At 40.6% G+C, this 25,085-nt stretch overlaps 2 protein-coding genes across 2 annotated transcripts; one reads left to right on the top strand and one right to left on the bottom strand.

The window, feature by feature from the left end:
- Positions 1-474: 474 nt before the first annotated feature.
- Positions 475-11,151, bottom strand: rmi1 (RMI1, RecQ mediated genome instability 1, homolog (S. cerevisiae)). The gene is made up of 9 exons (XM_008294579.1): positions 11,122-11,151; positions 10,152-10,366; positions 7,891-8,001; positions 6,015-6,164; positions 4,909-4,979; positions 4,561-4,684; positions 4,273-4,360; positions 3,262-3,451; positions 475-2,550 (listed from the first exon to the last, which is right to left on the bottom strand). Exons 2-9 carry the CDS (start codon positions 10,311-10,313, stop codon positions 1,296-1,298), a joined length of 2,151 nt encoding a protein of 716 aa, XP_008292801.1. The 5' UTR covers positions 10,314-10,366; positions 11,122-11,151; the 3' UTR covers positions 475-1,295.
- A 161-nt stretch (positions 11,152-11,312) lies between these two features.
- hnrnpk (heterogeneous nuclear ribonucleoprotein K) lies at positions 11,313-24,706 on the top strand. The gene is made up of 16 exons (XM_008294578.1): positions 11,313-11,366; positions 12,584-12,747; positions 13,184-13,281; positions 13,622-13,678; positions 14,674-14,717; positions 16,302-16,374; positions 16,819-16,932; positions 17,304-17,432; positions 17,708-18,033; positions 18,585-18,632; positions 20,168-20,207; positions 21,003-21,018; positions 21,490-21,522; positions 21,701-21,768; positions 22,365-22,534; positions 23,824-24,706. The coding sequence occupies exons 2-16, from the start codon at positions 12,690-12,692 to the stop codon at positions 23,852-23,854; spliced, it is 1,305 nt and encodes a 434-aa protein (XP_008292800.1). The 5' UTR covers positions 11,313-11,366; positions 12,584-12,689; the 3' UTR covers positions 23,855-24,706.
- The last annotated feature ends 379 nt before the right edge of the window (positions 24,707-25,085 follow it).

Here is a 25,085-nt window from a genome sequence, read left to right as displayed (position 1 = left end):
ACTGAGACCGGCTACCTGGAATGGAAGTGCACACAGCGGCAGAAGACAATAACATACATGCATGCCGCGTTGCGCCAGTGCACAAAGAAACACAAATATAAGCACTCATACAGACTAACATACATTCCCTGTGGTACCTTTAGATGCGTCTCCTCCGCTCATTATCACGCCTAAGACACTCAAGTATGACAAACTGCCACCTAATTATACTGTATGGTAGCAGACATGACGCAAAGTAATTTGTATAGTACAAATTGTTGAGATGTTTCATCTGAAAGAGGTACAGCATCATATAATGGCACATGGGTACTTTTAATTACCAATATGTGGGCTTCAGCAATGCATATCCTAAAGGTGCATTTAATAAAACTGCTACAAACCAAATGAAACACCATGCATCAGTGCAGCAGTCTGATTTGCCTTCACCTAATGTTGAGTAATGCAATATGTATTTGATGAGGAAAAACAGAGAGATAAACTTAGCAACATATGTTTTATTAGTCAGTGTCAAAGACAACCATAAAACCTTCAGGGCAATTTCATTTCAATATACAGTAAATACAGGCAACACATGAAATTTGTGGTGTGTGTGTTCATCAAAGACAAAAAAATAAAAAATATGGGGCTCTATAATGAACAGCAATAATCGAAGCTCATGGCCTCTCCTTTATCTTCCTTTCCTCTCATTCTCCTCTGAGGGAGTTTATTAAAGACCCACACTGCCCCTGGATATTCAATCACTTTTCAGTCAGAAGTAATCGTTGTACTGAGTGAATGCAAAGGCTGGCAATTCATTACCACAATCAGAATATAAACACCCGCCTTTCCCTTCTTTAGCTCACATGTTTCGCTCTCCTCTCCGAGCAGTTTTTAATGTTACATAGAATATGGGATGCTCAGTTGTGGGCTGTCTAAACCAATAATAACCAACAATTATTATCGATTTTTAAACAGCAGAGTTATATCTTTGCTTTTTGGAATTTTTGGAAATCCTCTAATGAAAAATGTCAGAATGTCACATGTTCATTTAGCACATGGGATCCATTTCAACACACTGCTTGATGATCACCAGACATCTAATTCTCTGTTCTCTAAATCTGAAGCAGAGGTTCAGGTTGATCAATCCTTAAAAAGTAGCTCAGTTTCACTACATGAAAGAAAACCTTCAAGGCTGTTGTGTGATGTTATATTTGCCTCAATTTTGTTGGCAATTTTTCATATATGCTTAAGGGTAATATACTTTTCCGCCGCCTGTAATTTTCTCATTATCGCCCACTTCCCCTCAACTTCTGTGTTTATTTTCTCCTGTCTCTCACCCTCTGCTCCAGTTCCTGAACTATTTTCTCATTGACAGGGTCTGCCTTGGTCACCACAGCTTTCCTCGCCTCTGGTTCAACCACAATGGTCATAACACAGCACATGTCAACCAGCTCTTCCTGACATCTCCTCATCCCGGCATCCAGCTCACCTCTCCGGGCTGGATCTCGCTTCAGAGCTCCTTTCTCTGCCACTGAGAATCCCAGCAGACTCGTCAAAACCTCATTTGACAACTCCACATCCAGGTAACCAGTTCCGTCAGATATTGTAGCAGAGACACACCACGCACCACTGACGCTGCTCAGTTTCCCCAAGAGAGTGACAATGAAAGCTTTGACGTGGATCTCGGTGGTTTGAGGATGTGGTTTGGACATCAGCTGTTCTAGCAAGCACAAGTACGTAAAGGGTGGAGAGGTCAGAGTGACAGCAGAGTCTTTGCCATCACTCTGTGGATCTTGTTTGGAAGATAGTGTGTCGGATCCTGCGGTGTATGATGTGGAGGTTTGTCCCTGGGGTGTGGTGTAAGGTGTTCTGGATGATTTGCTGGACAGTCTACAACTGGAGGCTGACGTTTCTGTTGCAGCACTCTCTCTGTCTTTGCTAGGTCCTTGATGAACAGGGAGCTGATTTGACCCACCTTGTGCTTCATAGGCTTCTACTTCATCCAAAAAGCAGTCCATGTCATCATCCATAAAATCTCTTTCATCAGTATTAACAAACGCATTTGATGGCTCTGAAGGTGCTGGGGAAACGAAGGGTTTGGCAGTCGTTGTGGTAAACTGCCCTGAAGCTGCTCTCACGCATCCCTGATGGTCTCGTTTCTGCGCGGCGGATCTGGAGTTGCTCGGCCCAAGTTGTGGCCCGGAGCCGCTCAGAGTGTGTGGTTCAAACTGAGCAGTTTGAGGTTTTGCTTCTTTGCACAAACCGTTAGGATTTCCTGTTATTCTGCTGTCGTTATGTGGTGCGTTTCTGTGAGACTGCGTAGCGACGGTTTTACTTTCCTGGAAAACCGCTCTGTCCAACTCATCTAGAGGAAGATCGTCAAAGTCTTCATCAGGAAAGTCTTCGTCTCCCATGTTGTCATCTTGGATCTCTTGACGAATCCCGTCAGGTGGTAAAAAGTCAGCGAGTTCAGAAGCTTGTTGTTCGTCACCGTCATGAAGACCTTGGACTGAACCACGATTGTTGCTCGGGATCAAACCACCTCTGTAAGAGCGAGTGGAGGTCTCACTTCTGAAAGACACCAGCCAATTATGTTGGACTGAATGAAAAGAGCTTTTAAGCCATCAGTGTTAATGGGCTCATTGTTCCGGGGGCACCGCTAGGTAAGGAGATTTAAATGTGAAGAATACTTTTCATGAACCTTTTGAAAAAGTGAAAAAACTCCAGAAACAACAAGAACAAGATAGCTCACCTAAAACTGTTCAGTCTTGTCTTTGATGACTGCCTCAAGTTGGCAAATGGAAAATAATTTGAGACCGTAAAGTTTGCTTTGCGTTTTGTATCATAATTTGTGACTACTTTGATCCTACAACTCAAAACGATCAGTTTATGTTCCACTGCATTCTCAGCTGCTTTTGTCTGTACAGGAAATTGGTGGATGGTATACTCCAACTGAAAATCTTTTTATTTACTGTTATTTCTCCTTCTTCAGTCTTCAGTAAGAATCTATTAAAAACATTGCTGTTGTTGTCACTGGCTGCGAATTGACAACAGGACAGAACGACAAGGTGCTGACAGTAACACTATTAATCTCAAAAACATTTCATGAGATAAGTTTGTAAATAGGCTGAGGAATGAATGTGGTGAACTCTGCCTAAGGCATTTTTTTCTGAAGACAAATATTATTCTGAAATTTAAAATGTCAAGATATATTTGCCTGACAGAGTAAAGTGAGGAGCTCCAGCATCAAAATGTCACGACATCACATTGTTAACCACCCACCTGGATGAGACTGTTGAGACGAAGCTCCTGACAGAGGAGCTTCTTGAAGACTGAGTGGAGGTTCCCCGTAGGGTCCCGTAGCCGCTGTCAGGAGGCGGTAAAACCTGACGCATGTCAGCATCCTCCTGACCCTCCAAACTGGCCAACAGCTCTGCATCATCGAGCTCCAGCTCCTCCATGTCCTGGTTACCTAAAGAAGAAAACAGCATCTTATTTATGTTGAACTCTAAAATCAGTGGGTTAAGCTTTGTGATTGACTGTCAGATTTGTGCCAGTCGAAATCAGGAAGAGTAAAGCGAGCATGGTTAAACAGGCCTCAACTCTCTGAACCCCAAACCTGTTCTAGGAGATTTTTGCAACGTGTCCAACATTTTTCCAAGTGCTCACAGGTGTTATGAATAGTTGTTCTACAACCTATGACTTTCAATACCTGTCTCTTTCTGCTCTGAATAAACACAACCTGCAGGTCAGTCCAGTTGAACTGAAACATCCTGAAACTTCATGACGAGTGTTGGTTGTAGCCGAGTCACTAATGGTTTCTCGTCACAATGAGGAGTTATTGTTATTTTTACTTTCATGTAATCTTGTTGGTTCCAAACAGTTTGCTTTTGGCAAACTTTACAATCAGACTTATAAAATAAAGTGATTTGGATGAAATATTATGATCTTAAGCTCAGTGTTGGGTAATTTTACTGAACGTGAACCAGAAGTCACAAACGATTAGTTCAAGGCCCATCAGAAAATAGAAAGTAGGCAATGCAACAATTCTTCCTCTTTCTTACAGATCCTGGCTTGTAAAGTGTAATTATAGCATTTCTTTCTAGATAACATGCCTTTAAAACCCACCAGCAGGTTTTGGGGCTCAGGGGGGTTAACAGACATAAAACCTAAACTTCTCAACAAACTGATGCCAAGCTGCTGTGGGGTCATAGTGTACATACTTTATTCAATTAGTGACCCTTTGTAGGACATGATCTACCTGGAAAGATACACAAAGTCTCCTGAATATACCTTGTTGTGGTGCTGGTGGGGCTTCCTCCCCTTCCTGCTGCTGCTGCTCCTCCTCAGGAAGTCCCAGCGTCCGACACAGCACTCTGCCCTGTCAGAGTAGTATGGAAATCAACAAATGGACCTGCATAAATCATCGCATCTAATTCACTACTATAAGAAAAACAGGTTGAAATCTGCGACTGACCCATGAAACCAAAATCAACTAGTGATTGGTCCCTAAATAAATTCATACCAGATTTGAACAAAAAACAAATGAAGAAAACAAAAAGATAGATTTGTCATAGTTACCTGGTTATTCCTGTCCACCAAGTCCTCCACCTCACCGCCCAGGATTTTAACGTTGGACGGCCCCAACAGGAGCACACCGAGTCTGCAATCTATCCGCCCTTGCAGCTGCAGCTTTGCGCCAGGTCTGGTGGAGTCAGGGAATTATTTAGATGCATGAAAACCATTTGACTTTTGTTTAATTAACAAAGAGGAAACGGCAGTCCTTCTGTTGCCTGAATGCGTGTGTTACTATAAAACTAGAGGCACAGCTGTTAAAAAGACAGACACTGACACAAAACTTTATTGAGCTACGGCCCTTCTTTTTTGCAAAGTTAGAAGCAGCAAGACAAACTGAAGTGTTCTACAGACCTGAGTGCTGTACTAAGCGCAGGAATGGGCTGATACTCCATTGCCTCCAAGCTCTGGACTCCATCTGTTACCTGCACAATACAGACACAATGTTTAACCAAGAAACAGAAATGATGAACTTGTGATGCTGAAATTATTATTTGACATTTATATTCTAAATAAATTATTACTGCTCTATGTTTGGTTCCATGACAAATTTTCACTGCCATTAGCCTTTGCATCCCATTACTCCTAGAATTGTAGGACTTGCTCAAAATAGTCTGAGAAACAGTATTAAAAAGAAAAAAAAAAAAGTAAAAAAGCCACTGCCACGTTTCTAAGCAACACCAGCACCATTCTTGAAAAATCATAGAGCAGTGACAAGTGTATTTCCTAAGGTGAAAATTACAGTCCTCGTCATATATTCCTGCAATTTACTTTTTCATATGCTCCCCCTGATTGAACCTGTCCACTCTGATTCAGTTAGGAATAGATGCAGAAGTCTTTATTATTCTACCAAACCAACCACACAAAGATAAAATCTGGTAAATAGTGCAGCACTGTAATCAAGACTTGTTCATGCATGATGTGAAAAGGTGTTGTAGCATAACTTTGGTTCAGGATTACTGCTGTCAAAATCTTTTTTTTTATTAGCAAAAATAATAATACAGCTCCATCCTCCACAGAGGTTTGTACAAGTAACCTTGCGGGGACTTTTTTTTTCACACCTAAGTGCTACATGCTTCACTGTTGTTTGTTGTGAGATGGTAGGAAAAATCTGTGCTACAACGCGGACATACACGGGATGCCTGTTGATGCAGAAAGCCGCTCGTTCGAAAACTGCACAGAAGCATACTAGTAATTAAAGGTAATTACTGATGATATGCTTTTTTTTTTTTTGTACATTCAACTTACAGCTTCGAGGCTGGGAGTACTTGGCTACCTTTTGTTACGACCATCAGGTGGTCTTAGTTGAAAATGCAAACAACTTACAGCGCATCTCATATTTTGTCGGATTTTTAAGGTTGATGAAACCGTTCGGACCCCTGTGGCGTTAATTTAAAAAGCCCAATACTAAAATAAAGGGAGATTTTTAATATCAAGTGCAGTTGACAAATAACACTGACCTGCAGGAGCAACATACGGGTTGGTCTGGCTTCCCAGGGCCTCTGGGTGTACTGTGTGACAGCAGACACGTCGTCGTTGCCGCAGTCTGTGCCTCTCCACTTCTGCAGCTGACCATACGCCGGCTGACTGACGTCCAGCAGTGAGTCAACCTAAAACAGAACGAGACCTTTTGATTGCATTGCCTTTCGCATCTAGTGAAATGTTCATATTGCTAGATTTAAGTAACAATCTGTTTCAAAGGGTTTCCAGCTGGGCTTCCAATTACCATCTAGGAAAACTGGATTCCAGTAGGGCTTTGTTAGAATACAGCTTCTAACTGTACATCATTCACATCTTTTCCTTGAATTCCACTAAAGTGCTATTTTTTGCCTCAGCTGCTTGATGTGTGATTTTCCATATCGCACAAAGGAACACTTTGATCATGGACACGTGAATATGACTGTGATATTAAGCAAAAAATGTTTAGCCTATTTTATGTTTAAATTGCATATTTCGCAGTTTATTATATGTTTATCTTAAAAATCTTTTAGTATGTATATTTTTTTAACTGTGTGTTTTTTTCATGAGGGTTCGAGAGAGACTCATTTTCAGTTCTCTGTATGTGTACACATGTAGCAGAACTGACAATAAACTAACTTTGACTGGACTGGAAAAATTAACCAAATATTTTATGATAAGATAAGCTTTATTTGTCACATACACATTCCTACATGGTACAATGTGCAGTGAAATGTATTTTGAACCAGCCTCCAGTTTCAATGAAGAAAAGAAAAAATAATAAAAACAAAATAAAAATAAGTGTTAAAAAAGTATATATACTTTGATACAACACAACAAACACCAACTATAATCAGATAATTCAAAATTTACATCTCCATTAAATATATTATGTAGGAAAATTATCATTTTTGGTTTGCTTGGTGTGGACTGCTATGTGCTTTACTTTTACATTATTGTGCTCATTAATTGTTGTTGTCGCCATTACATGTGACTTGGTTTTTCTTTGTCCTTTGCCCTGTGTTCCGCAGCAGAGAATAAATTGTCCTCATCGCACTGTTTAAAACTAATTGCTATGTTAGTTTTAAACAAGGGTGTTTTATTAGATGTTTTTAAGGGTGCCTTTTAACCCTCTAAACTATAAAACCCACGGGTCGATTACACGATTTATCAGCGCCAGAAACTGTACAAACAGAAAGAATCGTTCTCTGACGCTCCTTCAACAAATCATCTGTGCCATTCCTTTAGCCTTAACCAACTGTGATTCAAATGTAAGCCTAGAAATGTGAAATTTAATCAAGATCACTTTATTTTGTGTCTCGTTTTAAAAAATTGACAAGAAAGATTGTTTATTTAAAGATACTGTGCTTCTTGGCACAAACCTTGAACAACTTATCTGTGACCAACAGTTGCCTGAACTGCAGGCAGAGAGTAGACAAAAGTGGAAACTAATTCAACTTGCATTAAGTAAAATATCTACAGCAGATGGAGCTCATATAGTGTATAGTCCAGTATTTGGTTTAACCTCTACAACTTTTGTAAATAAATAATCAATGAAATTCAACTTTCCCTTTTTATTTTATTATTTATGCTATTCTAACTTTGTCAAACTGCACTAAAGACATTTTTGAGTTCTTCTCACTTCTAGCTATAAACTTGCAGGACTTTATATTGCAGTGAAAAATGAGTCCACAGTGTTGTGACTCTGTGAAAAATGTGACAGGAACAGAAAATGACCACTAATGGTTCAGGGTTTAGAGGGTTAATATTTGGTCTACATTTTCTACTAATAAGTGGCCATTGTTTCTCATATAAAATCAATTCATTATTTTGAGATTATATATGTAACTGTGACATATATAATAACAGAGCCTGTACCTGGACACAGAAGGTGCCATTGACCTCGGTCTTCTGGGCTTGAGCGAGGCCTTCAGGGAGAACAGGGTAGTCCAGGTCTCGCAGGTCTGTCAACAGCCACTGGTCCAGCACCTAAAATTTCATGTCATGCAGGAAGGCACATGAGGGTTTAGGCTTTTCTGTCACTCATAGCAAGTTATTGGTGTATTTTTAAAACATTTACCATTCTGTGGCATGACAAAGAACTAGTTACATCCATCCATCCATTATCTATACACCACTTAGTCCTTAGGGTCATGGGGGGCTGGAGTCTATCCCAGCTGACTCAGGGTGAAGGCAGGGGACACCCTGGACAGGTCACCAGTCTATCACAGGGCTACACTTAGAGACAGACAACCAAGCACACTCACATTCACACCTACGGACAATTTAGAATCACCAATTAACTTCAACATGTTTTTGGACTGTGTGAGGAAGCTGGAGAACCTGGAGAGAACCCACACTGCACGGGGAGAACATGCAAACTCCACACAGAAAGATCCCGGGTGTCCTCACTGGGACGCAAACCAGCAACCTTCTAGCTGCGTGGCAACGATGCTAACCATCGAGCCACCTTGCAGCCCTAGTTATATTCACTTTCATGAAATGAATGTTAATTATATGAAACTTCAAAAAAATCACCTCAACACCAACCACACTAAGCCTTACATCAGATCCAGTGTTGCCATTGAAAGAGTTTAAATCGTCCAAAGAAATGATTCAACTAAAAGAAAGCAGCGTCACAGAGATACTGAGGCATACTGACTCAGTGTCATTGAGTTGCTGCAGATTTTTTTAAATCTCTCATTTATGATATAAACATGCTTATCCACATCATTGGAAAAGGGCTCCATAGAGTTAAGCTCTGGCGACCATGCGGGCCACTTGAATGAAGCGACATCACAGTCATGTTCCTGGAACCATGAGGAGATGATATGTGCCTTGAAAAATGAAGCATTATCCTCCTCCAGTCTCTATTTGAGAAAAGATAGACTTTGGCCATGGAGGGACACAGCTGTTCAGCAACAATATTTCGGGACACTGTGGCGTACAAATGATGCGTCAGTGCAGGAAAACATACCCCACATGACGCCACCACCAGCTGGTACAGCTGACACCAGGCAGGATGGATTCATGCTGTTTACACAAAAATTTTGCCCTGCTATCAGCATGTTGCAACAGAAACCAGGATTTGTCAGACCAGGAGGTGTTCTTTCACTCTTCAATCGCCCACTTTTGTTGATCATTACCTACTCGAGCATGATCTTCTTGTTCTCAGCTGCCAGTAATAGAAATACACATCGGTTGTTGTTTGTCTCCCCCATAGTTCAATGAATTTTGCTGTCTGCGCGCTGCATATTTGTGCAGGATTTCACAAATATTTAGCTCACATGGAGTTTGGGATTTCCTTCCATAAAAGAAGGAAAGAGACACAAACCATCAGGAAGATTATTCATCTCAATCTGAGTTAGTCACTCGAGTTGTGCGCATGAAAAGCAGAATGATCTACTTCATCATCACATGAAGCGGAGAGGTGGATTACACCACATGCAGCAGCTGTGGGGCTGCAAATAAAATGGATTTTCATTGTCAATTAAACTGTGGACTACTTTACTTATATTTTCTGCTAAACATCAAACTCAACAACAGTAAAAACTGCCAGTCACATACCCTGAAAGCCCAGGGTGACATCTTGTAAATAAAAATCTGAAATATTGATTTTTTTTAATGAATGAAAACAGACAAAGCAGAAAATTCACACATTTGAGAGCTGGGTATGGCAACTGCTTGACATTTGCTTGATTAAATGGCTTTGATGACGAACATATCAAAACTATTGCATGCTATTTTTTTAATTGATTGATCAACTGGACTTGCAGTGTGGGGAACACCACACACATACTGCCGGTAAAAAAGACAAAAACCTTAGACAAGAGAATGCACGAGCACTGGAAACAGACGGTCTCTCTGTGTGTGAACGCTACACTAACAAAACTGTTGAAGATGGCGTTCACATCCAACGCCAGAGACCATCTTTCCCCCCCTTCCGTATATGACCACCTTTGATTTTCTCAACTTAGACGGAACAATTGAGCAAACTCCATCCACTGAGAAAGACTGCGAGGAGAAAAAAAAAAAAGCCCCAGAAACAGCTGGGTCTTGAGTGCCTTTTTTTTTGTCAGCACAGAGTGTGATCATTTCGCATTGAACTACACAGTTAGACAGTCAGACATCCTGCCCACCTGCCGGTTGATTTGCTGCTGTGACAGACGAGCTGCTCCTCCTGCTTCTTCTTGTAGCCACTCCACGCAGGCTTCTAGCCACGCAAAGGGCACCTGGACATGCTGGGAGGACTGCAGCCAGGCTTGGGTAGTACGTACCACAGCTTGAATCTCAGGGGCCATCCTCTGCCTCAGTATGTACTTAGCTTAGGCCACCTTTGGCTGCCGTTATCTGCCTGTAAAAAACAAAACAAAACAAAACAAAAAAATCTCTAGTTTCTAGTAGGTGTTTATTTTGTTTCTATAATACTGTAGGCAAATATTTAATTATCCAATTATTTTTTTTATATTTAATTGCAATTCTCACTTCTGTATTTATTAAATTGAAGCTCCCTTATATAACTACAGTGCATTTTTTAAGCTTTGCAATAGTAAATGAATTATGTACTTCCACTCTGTTGCAGGTGAAGCACACATGAAGTGGTTTATATGTTATATTTACACCTAATGGAGGTTTCTGTTTTCTGTTTTAACTCCCTGAACCACCATTTATTTAACTGATTATTTCTAATACAAGAATAAGGCACAATTGGTTTTTGATGTTTTTTCTGGCGTTACATCGACATGAACAGGTGTGTGTCTGCGCAGATGATCCCACTGAGGAGGAGAGAGGAAAAGTAGATCTGAGAAATGCAGGCAGGTGAATTAGAAAAACAGGAAAAACGTGTTTGATCAAGTCATTACGTTGTGCTAATATTACCTGAGAAGGCTGAAGGCGGCTGCTTCCATGAACTACTGTGGAAAGTAGCAAAGGCGCCAAAGTTTACCAACCCAACCTACTGAATTAGCAACAGTGATACGCTTGTGCCTCGGGTTTGTGTCCACACTACATGACCACAGAGGCGCTTTTATACACCGGGAAATCTTAAAACAAACAACCAAGCCTTACAACTTCTAAGAATCGCATTAACAGTAGCATTGCTGGTCAAACCTTGCAAACACGAATAGCTCCTGCTGTCTCTGTTAAATTGCGGATCCGCACCCGGAAACAGGGCGGATCGTATCACTTTGGAAACGCCTTCACCCTCGTGATTGACATCTGATGCAGCCAATCACAACTGTCGGATGTTTGAGTAGCTTTCCGTTCAACCAATGAATTCACGGTAGCTGATCTTAACGTGCATATTTCCAGGTTCGGTAGAGAAGGAAGGGGACGAGCGAGGTGTTGGACTGCAGGTTTGTGTTTTGACGATATTTTCCCCTTTTATCTTGGCCACATTGAGCCCAATGTACTTAAAGTACACCGGTGCTACAGAAAGAAATACATCTGTACTATATTATCAGTAGTCACTTCATCGCCTATGGTGTAATGCATCGCTGACTAACTAGCTGCCCGGGCTAGCTCCATTTGTGCTCAACCGAAATTATGGCAACATGGCGAAATTAGCTAGCCGCTAGCTTGAGTGGCTCCGGTTGGTCTTTGTATTGATCAGTTGGTAGCGCTTAATAAACCTACTCGCGTTTGATCAGAGCCATAGATATATTTGCCTGTTGTATCATACGCGACTGGTTAAGTGTTTGAAAAGAATACAACCGACAATTGTCAGAAATCTCTAATTCAAATCAACGCGAAGGAGCTCGGAGCTAACGCACTTCCCTCTAGCTTAGTTAGCTGCTCCGGTGGCTAACCTTAACTACAGCTTAGGTAACGGGCGCTAAGTTAGCTTCAAACGAGCTAGCTCACTTTCAGTTTAGTCAATGTCATAGTTTTAGCGACTTTATTCCTGGCATGGGTTGTCAGACTTCTTTAAAGTGAGCATTCGCCTTGTTGTTTGGCAATTATCACTAAAATGTTAATTATGTTAGTTATTGATCTGGCATTCAACGTCTGCATTTTTCGTCAGGGAGTGATTAACTCATCTCCTGATTAGTGGACGGTGGCAGTCGCACTCTTCCTTCGTCCCGGAACATTGCGCAATGCTTCTCTCTCCGGCCAAACACTCCTATTAATGTGCTGATATGGCTGCTGATAACTTTACAATGATATCAGATCCGTTGAATATCAGTAGTCATTAATACTCGCTGGATATGTGCTCGTAAATCATACTGCCCAGCCTTACAGTCACAGCGATCCAAACGCAGCAGTTAAATAAAATATGTTCAGTCGTAATTAGTGCGTTTCAAACTTTGCATTCACCGAGCCTTTTTTCCATACGGCGACATTTCAGTATTAAGCGTAGCCTCTCCCTCCCTGACAGGTCGTAGGAGCTGTTTGGTCCTTGCTTATTTAGATCCGCCTATCAACACGCCCTTGTCCCTGTAATAAATATCGGCGAGTTCCGAGTTTCAGCCAGTTTTCTTCCCTTTTATCCCTTCCTCCAGTAGCCGGATTTTCATCACACACCTTGAATTGTCTAATTGTTTTTTTCCCCCTGCTCTTATAATGTCGACAGACAACCACAGCTCACAGGGACCCGTTTTCTGCTTCTCTCTCCCTGCTGCTGCCACCTGTATCCCGGACCGAGGTGCTCGCCTCTTCTCTGCTTCTGTCAGAAGACCATGGACTCAGAAATCGATCAGCAAGACGACACTTCATTCAGCAACTCAGAGACTAATGGTATAAAGCATAACTCCTTTGTATTGTCAGCTATGTTGTGAAAGTGCATCAGTTTGTTGACAAATGTGTGTGTTTTGGAATCAAAGAATTGTAATTTATATTTGGGAAATTACTGCAAGTTATGTATGCTTTCAAATCTTTCACTTAGTATTTCTCTATCAGGTGTGTGCAATACTTAGAGAGCTGTTCATTAACAGATCTCCTCCCAAAATTGTGTTAAATCTTTCCGTAGAAGGATTTTTTCAAATCTGTGGCTATCCTGGCTTTGCACACAGTGATTTGTGTGTATTTAGCTTATAATACGATAACAGCCTTTGTAAATATAAGACTTGTAATTCTGTGATTCACTGCTTTCTGTGGTCTTTTTTTGATTATTTTCTTGTTGAAGGTTGTATGTGCAGAGTTGTTAGGGTGTGTTTTTATCTCCTTATGCCAGGTAAGCGCCCTGCTGAGGATGCAGATGAGCAGAAATCATTCAAGCGCTCCAGGAACTCGGATGAGATGGTTGAGCTTCGCATCCTCCTGCAGAGCAAAGTAAATCAGCTTCCCTTTCATTTCTCGTTTCATGTTGAACCCTTATGTGATTATTGGTATTTTTGTCTCGTTCTTCTGGGCTCCCCGTCTGTAAGACTGCAGATTTTTTATACTCCCTCCATTTTTATGTGGTTTTCTTTTTGTTGCCCTGATCGCATTTCTGCCTTTTTGAATAATTAATTTTTGCACTTTATTACAGGTACTTGTACATCACTGTTTTTTTTGTTTTTTTTTTTTACATTAATTGTAATAATATCTTGCATCTTATCTGTTAATTACAGTACCATAGTTGAGTTGTTATTCTGTTGGCAGTTATTCTAAGTATTCTTTGTATTCTCAGAATGCAGGAGCTGTAATTGGGAAGGGTGGCAAAAACATCAAAGCCCTTCGCACAGACGTGAGTACACCTATTTTATACACCCTGAATTTTTTATTTAGTTTAGAGTTTTATTTTGTATTCTATATTTTTCTCTTTACTGGCCTCTCAAACCTACCCAGCCTCCTCTATAGGACAGCATCTTTTTAGAATTACCCAAGATAACTGATTAAAACTTATTTTGGTATTTGGCATTGGTATTGTTTTTTTTCCAAGTAAACAAGGGGTGTGGCAGCTGATGCCCATGTTATTAGCCTTCTGTTCATGAGATCTCCTGATAAACCCTTTGGGGTAGGTTTTATCTTTTTCTTTTCACATGACCATTATGTGATTGCCTCAGCTAAACTGACCCAAGGCACAATAGCCCAATTTCATGTCTTATTTGATTCTCCATAATGATAATTTATTGTAACACTGCTGTTGCGGCAACACTGATGCTCTTGCTAATTTAAATTTATGGGCACAGTGCCGAGTTCGTGAGGTCACCTGCAGCGCACGCTATCATTTAAGCTTACATTTTTTTAAATAACTGTTAAGGCAAACCAATTCTTGGCCAATTCTTGATTCATTCAATGTCATTGCCTCTTTCTCTAGCCTTCCACAGTTTGTCCCCCCCTCCCCTCTTTCTCACTGTCTCTGGTTTATTCCCCAACATTGAATCTTCATGTTCTTAATATGCCATTACCCATTTTCCAATGTCACCTTTTCTCCTTTTCTCTCTTTGACAAACCAATCTCTGAGAGAATCAAATTTAAGTCACATTTGAACAGTGTAGAGCCTGTATATTAAAAATGTATTCCTCTTCCCTCTTCCCTCTCCCTTGTTTATTATTTTACTGTTTACTTTTTTGCCCACTTCCTCCTCTGTTGCCCATGTTCTGGATGGCCCCTCCTGCGCCCGCCCACCTGACACCCTGGTTGGCCCTGCCCATAATCGTGCCCTGTCCCTAAATGGGCGCCTTACTTGATTGACATCTGTGCTCGAATGGCCCTGGCCCCTGCCCATGCCACGCCCAGTACAATGCCAGTGTGTCAGTCCCAGACAGCAGTGGGCCTGAGCGGTATGTCCCTAAGCTCCTCCCTCTCACTGCCTGACTACAGGTCGAACAAACAAGAAGAGATAATAATAAATAGTCATCCTGCCTCTGTCAAGTCACTGTATTTTAACCTACCTGTTCTCACAGTATATTAGCCTGAGTCGAAATGCCTAAATGCGTTCATGTCCAAATCTACCTGTTGATCCTGTAAAAGCCATATGAACATCCTTTTATATGCCATTTTTTAAAGTCACGTCAGCATTTAAACTTAGGCTGGTGTTGTCAGGGTTTTTTTTTATTTTTTTCCACAATCTGCCACTGTCTTTTTAAATCTTTGCTATAATCTGTGCAAAATGTCAGTTTTTTTTTTTTACTTTATTTTATTCTATTATTTTAATTGATGATCATCTATCCTCTTTATCTTCCGCGTTTTCACTTCCCTCCCCCCTCAGAGTGGATATTCTGGTGTTCTTGTTTTTTTATGTTAGTTTCATCAGCTCACTTGTTTCTCGCATCATCCCATTCTTTCCTTGTGATGTCCTCCTTGTTATCGATAGACTCAGGTTGTCCATCCATTCTGAAACGTAATTTTCAAGCTAAGATTCAAGTGTTGTGTGCGTGCGTGTGTGTCTGTGTGTGTTTTCCTTTTCTGTCTTCTGCTTCATCTGAACTTGGTGGTTGACTGCTGGAGCTATTGAAAGTATAGGATATCACTCTCTGTCCCGCTCATCTCTGCATTCTTTGGTTTTTATATTAATTGCTTCTCCCATCCCCTTAAAAAGCATCAACTCGAGTGGTGGCAGACTTCATTTACCATGATATAATCTGCTCTGTTACTCTCCCTCAGCAGCCTCCCATTCTGCTTCCATGTACAAACTGTGCTTAAGTTCTCCTTATCAGTACAATCATTGTGTTTATTTTATTATGTCACTAGGTGGGTGCAGACAACAAACATTTGTTGACAAAAAATTTAACATCACAGTGAAGGGCACATTTTTAAAGATTGGACAAGTATGAAGAAATAGGAGAGTGGTTTAATTAGTACTTTCTAACCTTCCTGATAATTTAAAAGTCGCGTTAGACACCTTATTTGGGTTACTTATTTGGTCAAAGTCTTTGTGGTGTGCATCCACCAACCTATGCTTTAGGACTTTAGACTTCTCTCTAGCACCATTGGTGCTTATTCCTGCCAGATTCTCCTAAACCTCACACTCCCCGTCTTGCCCCTTCAGTGGTCACCAAATGCAGTCACTTTTCTTTGGATCCTCTTTAATTTTGTCTCTTTACTTCCTTTCTCTGGTAAAAGACTGTTTTCTTTTCATTGCATTGTTTGGGTGCCAGCTTTTTTGCCAGTTAAAGTACAATTAACAGGAATTTAGCATGTAAAGTTTAGAAAACACTGGACTTAAACGTTTCATTACGCTGCGTTAGCCTCAGTAGACAGTTTTTTAATGGGGTTTAGCTGTTTTTCTGTGGGGAAAAAAGGGGTTATCATGAATTCTATGATCTGAAATGTTGTTCCCTCCCCCCCGCGATGCCTTGCTGGCATCCCACCCCACCCTCTGTGTGGCTGTGCTCTGTTTTGTCATTGGTGGATGAAATATGAAGCATCCTGAGCATCAGTGCCGACATTGAGACCGTTGGAGAAATCCTGCTGAAGATTATCCCAACATTGGAAGAGGTGAGCACTTACTGGACTTGTTGTCTTTGTCTTTCCTGAATTAAAGTTATCACCAAACTGTCTTTTGCAAATGTCCATCACATTTTTACTCCTTGTTTTTATTTATAAATAAATGGTTTGCATAGGTTAAACAAGAAACCTGTCTGATTGCTTATGTCGACATTCTGTTTGGAGACACTGTTGCAACGTATTTCTACCTACAAGTATTTCAGTAAGAACTTTCAAACTGAGAATTTACAGATTTTATTTTTGTCATCATAAGGGCGTATGCTACCCATTATCAGAGATATGGTCATGTGTTTTTTATGCCATCTTTTTATATTCTGCTTTAACTCAGATGATTTTGCCAAAATAAGAAGTGACATAAGGCCCAGGCAGGTTTCAGTCTATTTCAGGAACAAAATGCATTGTATCATGGTACGAACATGTTTAATGTCCTCACAGTACCAGCAGTACAATGGCATGGATTTTGACTGTGAGCTGCGTCTGCTGATCCACCAGAGCCTGGCCGGCTCAATCATCGGGGTGAAGGGAGCCAAGATCAAGGAGCTCCGTGAGGTATGCTCACACAAGGAATGGGTGTCTGTTGTTGGCAGTTTTTCAGTTGTAACAAGAATACATGTCTTCAAATTGAAAACAGCTGGAGGTACCCAGACAGGATGTGATTTTTCTTTTGTTATTGTTTTATATTGTTCATCTTCTTTATTGACTCGATTTACATTTTAATTTTGCTAGCAAGAATTTAATAACTGCCCATAGTACGTAGTGTGTTCTGCCATGCCTTAAAATATTTTAAAATGACGTAGTTGTGTTTTCATGAGTGCTTGTAGTTTGTTTTTTTTTACTTGTGAATAAGCAGCTGTATCGTGGAGTAGTATTCTTTTTTTTTCTGTACCCACTCATATGTGCTTGTATGTGTGTGTCTTCAGAACACAAAGACCAGCATCAAGCTGTTTCAGGAGTGTTGTCCCCAGTCGACAGACCGCGTAGTGCTGGTTGGCGGTAAAACGGAGAGGGTGGTAGAGTGTATAAAGACTATGCTGGAGCTCGTCTCTGAAGTAAGACTTTTAAAGTGTTTGTGAGGCCTTCTTGTAGTTTGCCATGCTTTGCGTTATTTGACTATTTTCTTTGTGATCCTTTCTAGAATTATGTTTGATTTTTGTAACTTACATTTTTTAATTTGTTGGAAATGGTTTCAGAATGGCAGCATTGAATGCCCTTTTAAACCTTTTCTGCTTTTTAACAACAGGAATATGATGTTGTTGGTAAATTCTTGTAAACAATGCCTTTCATACTCTCGAGCAGGTCAGTATCTGTCCTCTTCTTATTTTAGGCTCCCATCAAGGGTCGTACACAGCCCTATGACCCCAACTTCTATGATGAAACATATGAATATGGAGGTTTTACCATGATGTTTGAGGAGAGAGGGAGTAGCCGTAGACTTATGGGAGGCTTCCCCATACGCGGAGGGCGGTCCAGCGCTGGTGACCGCGGCTATGACCGAATGCCCTCGAGCAGAGGGGGACGGGGACCCCCGCCTCCCTCCCGCCGCGATTATGATGAGATGAGCCCACGCCGAGGCCCTCCACCCCACCCAAGTAGGGTGGGAAGGGGGAGTAGCCGTGGACGCAACATGCCCATGGGACACCCACACAGAGGGTAAGAAATAAGCATGAATTCTGCTTTTTCTCTTTCTTGTGCATAAATGTGAGTCTTGTCCTAAGACGTAGCCACTTAGTGAAGTTAATTGAGTAGCATACAGATAACGTCTTGTAAGCATTCTGTGTTTTACTGAATACTACAGTGCAAAATGACTGCATGAATCCACTCATCAGTTTGAAGTTAAGAGGTCTTTTTCTCCAGTTAATCTCTTGAGTTTTAAGTGTTTGATATTCTTGTAATACTAGACATAGAAGACGTACCTCTTCTCGAGCACTTGCTTTTTACCCGCCTGCATCTGCATGTACAAAGCTTAATCCTTGTCCATTTGCTTATTTTCCATTCAGGTGCATTCTGTTCACCAGACTTGCTTTACATTGTCTTTTATAGAATAAACTGAGTCGAGTGTTCTGCATGTAATCCAGTGTCAGGCTATGCACGCCTCTTGAAACAGTGGTATTCATGATGATCATTCCATTAAGTGTATGCGCTCATCATTGTATGTCTGGGTGTGTTTGTCTTTTTTTCCCCCATTTACATCTTGCCCACAGAGATGATCGTTACTATGACTCGTACCGCGGCTCAGATGAAAGGTCAAAGTAAGTTTCTGTCCCCAAACCTCTGACTAAATGTCCTAACTAATCTTTACAGGGATACTTTGACATTTCGATGTTCTGTTGTTTTTGTATTACCTGCACTTGCTAAAATATAGGTGCTTTGTCATTGACTGAAGCAACAATCCATTGTTAATACCATTTGGGTGGTGCTTCCTGTTGTGCAGCATTTTACCCTTTGGTCTTTGTTTGAAATGATTTACTCGTGCTGACAGGTGCTCAGCATAATTTCTATTCACTAGTGTGACAAATGATTTGGCCACAGTGTTTTTAACTTAAGTTGAAAGTGTTGATGTATCCCTACACATCCTTTATTCCTTTTCCCTGTTACTTAACTGTTACAGCTTTTTGAATATGTCTGCTATCCACTTCCTCTGATAACTTGTGAGAAACTAACACTCTTTGTAAACTGTTGCTCTCTTTTCATATCTTTAAGTCTTAATACTTAGATCCATTGTGATACTTCTGTTTGTAGTCCTCTACCTTCAGTCCCTGATTCACCTGTCCAGTGCTCTTATTTAGAGTCCTTTATAGGGAATTACAGTAAAGTTATATGACAACCCTTTTTCGTCTTTCCTGTGTTAGTAACCCATTCAATCTGCTATTCCTTCCACACATACCAGGTCTGAGAGAATATATTTGTTGTGGTGTGTATGAGGGTCATGTGCTGGTGTGAAGCTGACATTTGTCAGTTGGGTCCCTCGCAAAATGGCATGCTTTCACAAGCTGCCGTGTAATTAGAGAGGATCTGTCTAATATTTGAAGTTGTACATAAATGCAACATTTAGGCAGACTTTTAAATTAGTTTCTTCTCTTAAGTCCAGTTCACAATAAGAAATTATTAGTTGAAGAAGAGTCATTTTGGGGCGTGACAGACTATTTAAGAGTTCCAATACATTTTAAAATGGGAACATCTGTACTCTACAAAACCAGAACAATGACATACTGATATGTTCTAGGTTTAGTGTCAGTTGTCTACATTGAGATGATGCTGCTTATCAGAATAGCTTGGTATTTTTCTTAATTCGTGATATACATAAATATGTAATACAACATGGCTACAGAGAGATGCTTTCAAGCAAAAGTAAAGTAATATTAATTTAAGCTGAGGCTGTAGCTTGACATGATATTTACATCCATGCTTGTGTGTTCTTCAGAAACAACAAGAGTACCAAGTAAATCCGAACACATTTCTTTAGCTAATTCCTTTATTTGAGCTAAGTCGTGGGGGAAAAAAGCAACAGCCCTTGGCTCTGATCATCATCACCACCACCTGTCACTCCTCTCACCATAACACTGTCAGAGCTGTTCCTGTTACTGTGTGGGAAGATGGCTGAGAGGAAATGTGTTTATACTGTAATCTTGCTCAGCGTGTGTGTGCAGTTTGACCTAGACCAGAAATTTTCTTTGGAATGTTGTCAAGCATTTTTTTCTAAGCATTTTCTATTTCTTTCCACCCCAACCCACATTTCTCTCTGTGTCTCTCTCTGCCCGTCTCTGCCCCCCCTCCCCGTCAACAGCGACAGAAGAGGCAGACCGGATCGCTATAGCGATAGCATGGTTAGTGACCCTTTGCTAAATGCATGCAGCTCTGGTACTAGCATCTCATTGGGTGCCAACATCCTCAGGCTAGCATACTGGTTGGTCCTAGCACTAGACAATATGCTGTGATTGTCCATTGTCCTGTTATGACAATAGAGGTTTATTGACAGTACAGTCATAGCTGGTCACTCACGCACACGCGTGTGCATACACTCATCTGAGTCCTGGCCATGGATCCAAGCTAGTTTTGCCATGGTGTAAACCATCCCACCAAATGACCATAATCACCACAGCCGGAGACACCCCATAATAATCAGCTATAATTGCCCTCTTACTGTGTACTTTTCACGGCCAGCCTGTTTTTCCTGCAAAGAGAGAGAGGATGTTGGGGGTGGGGAGGGTGGGGGTGGCCATGGTTCGTTGCTAAGCACTAATAACGCTTTGTTGACAGACTGGAAGGTCTCTCTCTCCCTCTCCCTCTCTGAGAGCTGGCAGGATACTGCCTGCCGTTGCTCAGCAACAGCTTTTTGAATTGCTTGTTGCCCTGGTGACAGCAGCAGCTGAATAGCAGCTGAAAATGGGGGCTGATGGAGATGCAAGGAGAGACGGGAAGGGGGGATGGAGGGAGGAAAGAAGGAGGAGTCTGTCTTGTGGATGAAAACTGGGTGGCTTTTAGTTTAGTCTACTCCATGGACGAGGCTGCTGCATTATCCATACATTTATGCTTACAATCCTTTATCCATTTATGTGGAAGATGAAAGGAATCGGTTATACAGTATGTAACCCGTCTGTGTCTCTGTTTGTTCTTTACAGAGTGGCGGAGGATATGGTAAGTGCTAAGCTTTATATTTTTCTCTGACATTATATGGTAGTGGTCACAAGGCTGTTAATATGTCTGAATATACCTAAAGACTACAGGCCTCGGGGCTCTTTTAGAAATATGTCAAGTATTTTGTCATGGACATGATAACAATATCTGTACAATGGTAAACTGGCTGATAGGACACTGCAGCTAACAGTAAGGTGTTGGGGTTATTGGTTTATTGTGATACTGTGGTTTAAAATGGCATGACATTTTACCTAAAATATATATTGATGTTGAAATTTTCAGGCTGTGCATGCAGAATTATATATTATTTAACAGATGTCTTTAGAAGAGCTTTTTAAAATGTATAACCATGCTTTAATGTTTAGTATTAAGGTGGGTAATTAGAAAAATAGTTGTTTACAAATGTCTCAGAAATATCTTGTCTTGGTGTTAATCACTGAGTCACTGTTCTTTCTTTCCTCTCCTGCTCAGACAACAGTTCCTCCTGGGATAGCTACCAGTCAGGTGAGTCTCTACACTTCATCAATCTTTACGATTTTGAAAAATTTGCCGAGCCATGTGTGATAATGTTGGCAGCCAAGTATTGATTTTTAGTGCTCTACTTACTTCCCCACTGTGTCCACACTCCCTCCCGCTGGTTGTCTGCTCCGGTTTTCACCTCTCCCCTCCCTCTTGCCATCAGGTGGACGTGGCTCCTATAATGACATGGGTGGCCCAGTCATCACCACACAAGTGACGATCCCTAAAGATGTGAGTAAATGACACAAATATAAACACAAACTTGCACACCAAAAAAAAAAAATCTGTTTTTTGTTGTTGTTTTTTACCCACTACCTCACAACTTAAATGTGCAGACACAATATTCTTCATGACCATATGTGATCATGTTATCTACACTCTGTCATTTAAATATCATGAGGATAATGACAGTCGTGCGTATGTGTACGTCATGTGTGCAGCTGCTAAATAACTACAACAATATTCTAGTTGTAGAGACCAATATGTTGTGTTGTTTTCCACAAACCTACTCTTTCAATATTCACCCCACAATTGACAAGGTCATAGTAGTCATTCAGTGTAATTAATAGAAATCATTTGAGAATGATGATTCTTGTTAATCTTTTCACATTTACACTCACAAAAATAGCTAGAATTTTTGAAACTATACTTATATCTTCTTGAACATGTCTGCCAGTCATGCATTACTCTTTGCCACCATTGTTTTTAATCTACACACGTGTATCCCCGGTGCCTAAAATGTTTCTCTGCCTACTTGTTTGTTTTCTTTTTTTCTCTTTTTTCCCCCACCTCACCCCTCCTCTTCACTTCTCTTGCCCTGCTATCAGCTGGCTGGCTCCATCATCGGTAAGGGAGGCCAGCGGATCAAACAGATCCGCCATGAGTCAGGGGCCTCCATCAAGATCGATGAACCTCTGGAAGGTTCTGAGGACAGAATCATTACCATCACTGGCACCCAGGATCAGATCCAGAATGCCCAGTATCTTCTACAGAACAGGCAAGTCTCTTTGTAGTACACTGATTTTAGTTTTAGTAGATGTAGAAATTTGGAATATACTAGTTGTAGTTAAACCATTTTCTCTTCAGAATGCACCCATTAAGCCTATTAACCTGTATTTTTAGATCGAAACCATTTTGAAAACCTCTATGAAATTGTTTTATGGGCTCTTAACCAGGCCCGAGCTCACATCATTGTTGCATCAATGAGAGATGCATCTTAAATACTACTCTGTATAATGCATCCTTCTTAGAGAGTACACTCTTGCAAACTCATGCTAAAATAGAATTGCAAAAACGTACGATGCCAATCATCTTTGCCTGTCTTTAAATACATGGAACATCATATTATCGACTTTGTTGGGACTGTAAACTTATAAATGTTTCTTTTTTCCTCTGAAATTGCATCCTAATACTAGTTAGCCCACTTTTTGTTGGGTTATGCAATTCTATTGCCTGCTGTCTCTTCTTCACTAACTCCCTTCCTTTCTTCCCCATGCAACCTGCAACTAGTTCAAACCTTCCTCTTACATGAAATGGCTGTGAAGGTGTAGGCAAACTTAACAGTTGTACATATTACATAACATTTTTTTAAAAAGGGTCAGTGTGATTGACATGTGTCTTTGACTGTCACATTCATCCACTGAATATTATGAGTAGAAACAGAGAGAAAAAAAACACAATGTCTATTTGCCATCTAAGCCGTTTCACTGTGAAGCAGGGAGTGGATTGATTCTTCCCCTGGCTGCTGCTGTGTGGAAGACTAGTGATTTTGTTGTTTTTAGTTAGATCAACCGACAACAAATCACAGTCTGCCAAATAGCACAGGCTCCTCCTCTTCTGTCTCCCTTGGCAACCAGTAGGCACGTATAATACACACTACTTCCTTGTTGATGCTATCCGAGCTTTGCCCGAATGCTAATACAGCTGTAGACCTGCTGCCCTGTCTCATGAGTAGTGTAGTGTTGCCATGGTAACTAAACCTGCCTCCCTCTTCCTTCCTCTCCTCCTCCTTCAGTGTGCTGCACCTGCTTGGACACAAGGACTAACCACACCCCTCGTTTTCCTCCTCCTCTTCCTCGCTCTCCTTCAGCCACTTGTCACATCTTCGCCTTCTCCCTCTCTGCCCGTCTTTCTTACTCGCCGTCTGTCTCTCTTTTCCGCTCTGCATCCCCATCCTTCTCCTCTCAAGACTCCATCCCACCCACAATTGCATAGCAATATATTTACACTGTCATTTGTTTGTGAATCTCGTGTATTTTATTTATTTTTCCACTCTTTTTATTTCAGTGTGAAGCAGTACTCTGGTCATTTGCTGTAGACCCAAGAAGCTCAGATTGAAGCAGACACAGATTGCCCTCCCCTTCTTCTCAACCTTTCTGCCCCTGTCCAACACATCCCCTTCAGACTATAATTCTGGATTGTGGGTGTCTTTTTTTGAATTTTATTTTTGTATTTTTTAATGAAATAAATGTCCAACATTCCTGTGCATAAAAGAAAATGTAGATGTTCTGCATTTCGAAGAGTGTAGTCCATTAGTTTATCAGATACATTTTGCTTTTTTTCTAACACTCATATATCAAAATATCCTTCAGACTTCTCACAGACAAAAATAAACATAACCTTTATTTTTTGATGGTTTTGTTTTTTATGAATTTATTTTTTATGTGCAAGTTTGTCTCCATGTGAATCTGTCCTGTGTGTGCGCGCATGTCAGCGTGTGTGGGTTGGTGTGCTTTCTGTTGTCTATATCAGTCCCTTCACTCTCAGTTGTACCACATTACCACTCTGTGCATCATGCAGAATGTAAGCTTCTTTTCTTTTTCTTTTTTTTTTCTTTTAAAGATCTGTGGGGAATTTTACCCTTTTAGAATGGATTTTGGGATGTTTACGTTGGGACTCGTGTACACACCAGATACAGGATAGCCTAATTTCTATGAATATAGTAGTTGTGTGATGAAACAAAACTGAATCATTTGCGTAACCCCTCACACATGGGAACTTGTAGCTAGAGATTTGTTAAGACATTTTAATGGAGATTTGACAAATGAAACTGAACTTATCTATTTTGTCCCTGATACTTCCTGTGCTCTACACTTGTTTGCTCTCCATGCTGTAGACTTTACATTGTCAAATTGTAAAACAAATAAAGATGATGCCACTTTTTACTGAACCATTTTGAACATTTAATGAGTGAACCTTTTTATTTATTTATTTTTTACATCTGGAACAGTTTATCTTTCACTGGTGATATTTGGCCTATAATGCAGACACATATTTAAAGCCACGACTTCAGATTATTGTCTGATGGACTGCAAATGCAAACTTTCTTTTAAGTGATATCTGACTTCTCATAAAACGGGATTCCAGAGTACTCTATAGTATAAAGGAATATCTATATTGTTTTTGCCTGAAACCTAAATAAATTCAATTTGCCAAACTATGAAGAAAAGAAATGCAACAACCGTTACATTAAAGAAAATGGAAATAGCATTTATTTATTTACTATTATTTACTTTATATTTTTACTCATCATGTAAATATGTGTATTC

Source organism: Stegastes partitus, unplaced genomic scaffold, assembly GCF_000690725.1.
Source record: "Stegastes partitus isolate 25-593 unplaced genomic scaffold, Stegastes_partitus-1.0.2 Scaffold974, whole genome shotgun sequence".
Lineage (NCBI taxonomy): Eukaryota > Metazoa > Chordata > Actinopteri > Pomacentridae > Stegastes > Stegastes partitus.
This window is presented reverse-complemented; position numbering and strand designations above follow the sequence as displayed.

What these genes read in the sequence shown, in the direction of transcription:
- hnrnpk (XM_008294578.1), top strand. Translation starts at nt 12,690, where the DNA reads ATGGACTCAGAAATCGATCAGCAAGACGACACTTCATTCAGCAACTCA. An exon ending in CAGCAACTCAGAGACTAATG is followed by an intron (nt 12,748 to 13,183) that starts GTATAAAGCATA and finishes TCCTTATGCCAG; the next exon opens with GTAAGCGCCCTGCTGAGGAT. An exon ending in AAGTGACGATCCCTAAAGAT is followed by an intron (nt 21,769 to 22,364) that starts GTGAGTAAATGA and finishes CCCTGCTATCAG; the next exon opens with CTGGCTGGCTCCATCATCGG.
- rmi1 (XM_008294579.1), bottom strand. Translation starts at nt 10,313, where the DNA reads ATGGCCCCTGAGATTCAAGCTGTGGTACGTACTACCCAAGCCTGGCTG. An exon ending in ATGGCACCTTCTGTGTCCAG is followed by an intron (nt 6,165 to 7,890) that starts GTACAGGCTCTG and finishes GTTCTGTTTTAG; the next exon opens with GTTGACTCACTGCTGGACGT. An exon ending in TGGTGGACAGGAATAACCAG is followed by an intron (nt 4,361 to 4,560) that starts GTAACTATGACA and finishes CTACTCTGACAG; the next exon opens with GGCAGAGTGCTGTGTCGGAC.